The sequence below is a fragment of the Phaethon lepturus genome, unplaced genomic scaffold (assembly GCF_000687285.1).
Source record: "Phaethon lepturus isolate BGI_N335 unplaced genomic scaffold, ASM68728v1 scaffold4947, whole genome shotgun sequence".
In the NCBI taxonomy this organism is placed as follows: domain Eukaryota; kingdom Metazoa; phylum Chordata; class Aves; order Phaethontiformes; family Phaethontidae; genus Phaethon; species Phaethon lepturus.
Window position 1 is genome coordinate 9,907 of NW_010552490.1, and position 4,976 is coordinate 14,882.

The 4,976-nt window shown below is 38.8% G+C and overlaps 1 protein-coding gene across 1 annotated transcript; it reads left to right on the plus strand.

The window, feature by feature from the left end:
- Positions 1 to 2,208: 2,208 nt before the first annotated feature.
- On the plus strand, positions 2,209 to 4,219 carry NXPH1 (neurexophilin 1). Its single transcript, XM_010291226.1, has one exon. It carries the CDS (start codon positions 2,209 to 2,211, stop codon positions 3,031 to 3,033), a length of 825 nt encoding a protein of 274 aa, XP_010289528.1. The 3' UTR covers positions 3,034 to 4,219.
- The last annotated feature ends 757 nt before the right edge of the window (positions 4,220 to 4,976 follow it).

Sequence of the window (4,976 nt, forward strand, 5' to 3'; positions counted from 1 at the left end):
AGTGTAATCCCATGAAATGTAAATCACTGGATGCAGAAGGGAAAACAAAGGGAAAACAAGCTGTGAGCAAAGAAAAATATAGTGGTAAGCAATCTGTATCCTACCTACGGATTGCAGGTATACCAGCTCTGCTAGCTAACTGCTTAGATTCATAGCAGCTTGGCAGATTCATGCCAGACAGGCACATTTTTCCTTTTAACCACATTTCTTTTCTTATTTTGCACTCCATCCCCATATGCCACAGCAAAATTATATTCTGAGTCTCTTTCTCTCTCCCTGTGACATCTTCATTGCTGCTTCATTAACCAGTGCACCATCAGTGCATTTCATTACAGCTTCTGTCCTGGCTTACTGTGTTGATGCTAAGATGCAGCTACAAACTGGCTATCAAAATGCTACTCTGTGTTTTAATCCTTCCTTCCATTCAAAAGAGGACGAAGTAATGCCTTTGGCACAATCCTAAATAAAGCCCATATTTTATCTATTACCCTTACTGGTCCACCAACCTGAAATTCACTGGGGAGGTATAGTGTGGGATGTGGCAGATTTATTTACCTATTTGTTTGCTGTAAAAGGCTGGGGGCATACCTCCTATGTGATCAGTGTATTAAGACAATTTAGACTGATTTTATGTGTGTGCCTTAAACTGACCTTGAAAAAGTACTGAAGTTAATGAAAGCATGCTTCAATTCCATGATTGTTAGGAAATGAAAAGGCCATGCTGTGATAGATGTCCTCCATGACATATACCTCCAGTTGTACCAGTAGGGAGGGGCCATGATTTAAATGCTAGCTGGTTTCCAATGGATTTCCTGGGTTGGAATATACACAATTCATTTTTAAGTGAAGAGAAAGATATAACTGCAAGTATGATAGGAGCACATAAATCAGTGCCAGAACACAGAAGAATAAAACAGGCATATTCAGAATCTCCTATGTAGCCATGAAAAGGCAAATAGGAAGCTTGATGGCTGCTTCAGAGCTGTCCAAATGTTACAAAATGTGGCAGTGTGTCTGGTGCAAAGTTTTAGGAGGAATGAGGCTAAGGGTGCTGTTCTTCTTATCCCCCCGCTGCTCCCTGCCAATTCCACTCCTCCCTGCTACGCTCTGTCAGAGCTCTCTACCAGTGCTGCATGTTAGGCAGCTGCGAGGCTGCATCTGTTCTCTGTTTTCCACACAATTAGGGCAAAGAGAAAAAATATAAATAAGACAAATTGCTCTGACACTGAATTCTGTGAAAAACTATGTCTGAAGTTTATAATTTTGTAGGAACTTTGTGCAAGATTGTCTCTTTTTTTTTAAATGTGATTTTCCTGGATTTTTTTATTGCTACATTTTTATTACTAATAATAGGTGGCCTTATTTTTCTTGTAAATACACAAATGGCTTTCTGTCTTGCACAGATCACTTTTTGGTTTGGGGAGGGAGATGTGAAAAAAGAAGTGAAGTGAGGAAGGAGAAACTCATGTCATACTAGATACAGACAAGGCAAATCAGTAGCTAATCTGTAAAGGACCATAAGAAAAGACTGTGACTCCTCTTGCATTAATTGAGGTACAGCACACAGTATGTACAGCTGTCACTGCAAAACTCATTAAAATTTTCATTATTCTATTATTTATATTGTAGTTGTAACTGAAGGTCCCAGTCAAGAACACAGACCAATGTGTACTCATAAAAGGAATCAGTATATTATATTACTATTATTAGATTGATAAGGACACGGACTCAGCATGGTCAGGCTGCCATCACCAAGACAGCACCCTGACAGTGGACTCCAGTGGCAGCAAAAATAAATGAATGTGACTTGTGATGGTGGAAGACACAGCCAGTTTGCAGAGAGAACATTCAAGCAAGAGTACCTCACTCCGAGATGAGAAATGGCCAGTGAAAACCACACATAGACTGAAGGATGACATCGCTTTGTACCTTAGTTTTTGCAGTACTTCATTACATAATTATCACTTACAGGCATCATAACAGAAGTAGCTTTCAGGCTGAAGAATAAAGCGAATGGCTGGGATTAAATCTGCAGGCCAGTGTAAAAGACTGGCAAAGGAGATTTAAGTAACAGCTACTTGGAAAGAAAAGGAAAATAGACATTTCTGTTTTGTTTTACTGAGTACAGAAATATAATTTATTTTCTAAAAAAAAAAAAAAATTCCCTGTGATTTTGAAATCTGATCATTTTGGTCTGAGGTGGGAATGATGGGTTTTGTATTACCCATCTCAATATATGCTTTCTTTCTTCTTCCCTTCTTTCTTTTTCAGGTTACCTGTGCAAATTTAACAAATGGAGGAAAAACAGAACTTCTAAAATCAGGAAGCTCCAAATCCACACTAAAGCATATATGGACAGAAAGTAGCAAAGACTTGTCCATCAGCCGACTGCTGTCACAGACTTTTCGTGGAAAGGAAAATGATACAGATTTGGACCTGCGATACAATGTCCCAGAAACTTATTCTGAGCAAGATCTCTGGGACTGGCTGAGGAACTCCACAGACCTGCAAGAGCCTCGGCCCAGAGCAAAGAGACGGCCCATTGTCAAGACTGGGAAATTTAAGAAAATGTTTGGCTGGGGCGATTTTCATTCCAACATCAAGACTGTGAAGCTAAATCTGTTAATAACGGGGAAAATCGTTGACCATGGCAATGGGACGTTTAGTGTTTACTTCAGGCATAACTCCACCGGTCAAGGGAATGTATCTGTGAGCCTAGTGCCCCCTACAAAAATAGTGGAATTTGACTTGGCACAACAGACAGTGATTGATGCCAAAGATTCCAAGTCCTTTAACTGTCGAATCGAGTATGAAAAGGTTGACAAGGCTACCAAGAACACACTCTGCAACTATGACCCTTCAAAAACCTGTTATCAGGAGCAGACGCAGAGCCACGTGTCATGGCTCTGCTCCAAGCCCTTTAAAGTAATCTGTATTTACATTTCCTTTTATAGTACAGATTATAAACTAGTGCAGAAGGTGTGTCCTGATTACAACTACCACAGTGACACACCCTACTTCCCATCAGGGTGAGGACCAACACGTGTCTGAGACTGAAGCCTGGGTAATGAAAGAGGTCATATGACAGGGCTGTAACCTCAAGGAGGAAGGCCACATCTATTGCCTGGAATGTGTCTACCTGCTGCTGCTGATGTCAAATGGCTGCAAATATGTTAGTGGAAAACAATCTAATGTAATTTTTGCCCAGTCAGCTCCATGTACCAATCTAGTTGTAAATCACTATGGATTTGAAATAAAACCATACACATACACAGAGACACACACTCTTTTCTGCTCACATTGAGATTCCTGTTAAGAGAGCTTTCATTGTCTGATATATAAGGTTTCAGGATAACCTATCATCAAGCAAAATGGATTAACTAGACAGAGAATGTTTTCTAACGCAGACTGTTATGGAAATCTCTTTGAAAGTCCTTTGAGTACACGTCAGTCAGTAATCCCCACTCATGCATTCTACTGCTTGGAGTAGCTGTACTGGTAAATAATGCCGTAGGAGTAAATACTTGTTAAAATGGGAAAAATGTGTGTCTAGAGTTCAGCATTCCTTATTATATGAACACAGCAAAGCATCGTGACTTTTTTCCGGCATACAGTAGGCACATTCGAGGTGGTGTTAGGTGGCTCTTTTTCCGTGGAGCGAGCCTGTTACTAGTAAAGATGGGCAAACATTTGGAATTTACATGTGGGTAGACATTCTGGTTTCATGTTTCTCTGACTCTTTAAACTCTGATTCTTTAAACCTGGTTGAGTTTAGGCCAGATAAGCTACTTAAAAACTCTCTAACTGATCTCTAAGAAGGAAAATGCCTGGCGGAGAACATGTAAGTTATAAGTGGCTGTCTTATCTTTATTACAAAATATTGTAACAAATTCAATATCCTAGTCTTCATTTGTATGAATGGTTTGTATTGTACATAATTTAACCAGTGTTATTTGAGCTGCTTATTAATATTAACTTGTAATTGTCTTTCTGCTTGTTATTGGTTAAAAACAATCAAGGAAATGAGGAATCCATTTTATCAATGTAGCTGTAAACTCCATTAAAAGACAAAACTATGTACAAAGCATTTATTCAGCTAAAGTATTGTTGAAAGCTATACATATACAACATTACAGTCTGTCTGTATTTAGATATTTTATTTCCAGAGGAAAAAAATGAATTGTACATAAAAATAAAAAATCTTAAAGTTGAGTTTCAATATGTACTGTGTAGATAGTAGTTTAAATGGTTCTGAGAAGCGGATAACACTCCAAGTCTGACATGGTTTTCAATCTTGTCTCTTTGCATATGTACATATATACACATATATTTATAAATCTTTGTGTGTGCATGCTTCTGAGTGTATATGTACGTGTGTGTGTGTGTGCAAATACACAGAATATACATGCATATATGTAGAGTATATAAAAATTTCTTGGGCCCATTATTAATGAATAATGATTCATTATTGTTTAGAAGTGGGAAAACATGGAGTCACTCTCTGTGTACACAGGCCTGCCTTTGCCTTAACTCTAGCTTCCTCTGAGGCACTGATTTCTCTTTATGGAATGAAGAGATCCCTTTTTATGGTATGAGGGAATTTTCTTCCTATAAACAAAAGGCTCATAGCTTTTATATATTTTTTTTGTTTGGTGTGTAGTGGCATACTTTACCCCCAGCATCCAGATAACCAGCAACTATAATAAGTTTATGCCTAAAAGAAGGCTGCCCAAAGAAGAACTCAGTATTTCATCTCATACTTTTCAGAATTATCATTCCTGGCAATGCTGTCTTCTCCCTTCCACCCTCACCCCCAGGTTCGGTGCTCTTATGTCAAAGCTGTGAATGCAGACATGGGTCAGCTTCCAAATATGCACAGCATCATGAACAGCTTCTCCAAGGTCCCAATAAACACTCCACTAATGTTTCAAAAAGTGAGAACTTTGAAACAACTTCCACTTACGGTTCTCTCCTGC

Bases quoted from the DNA above. Each gene is read 5' to 3' on its own strand.
- NXPH1 (XM_010291226.1), top strand. From the start codon at position 2,209: ATGGGTTTTGTATTACCCATCTCAATATATGCTTTCTTTCTTCTTCCC.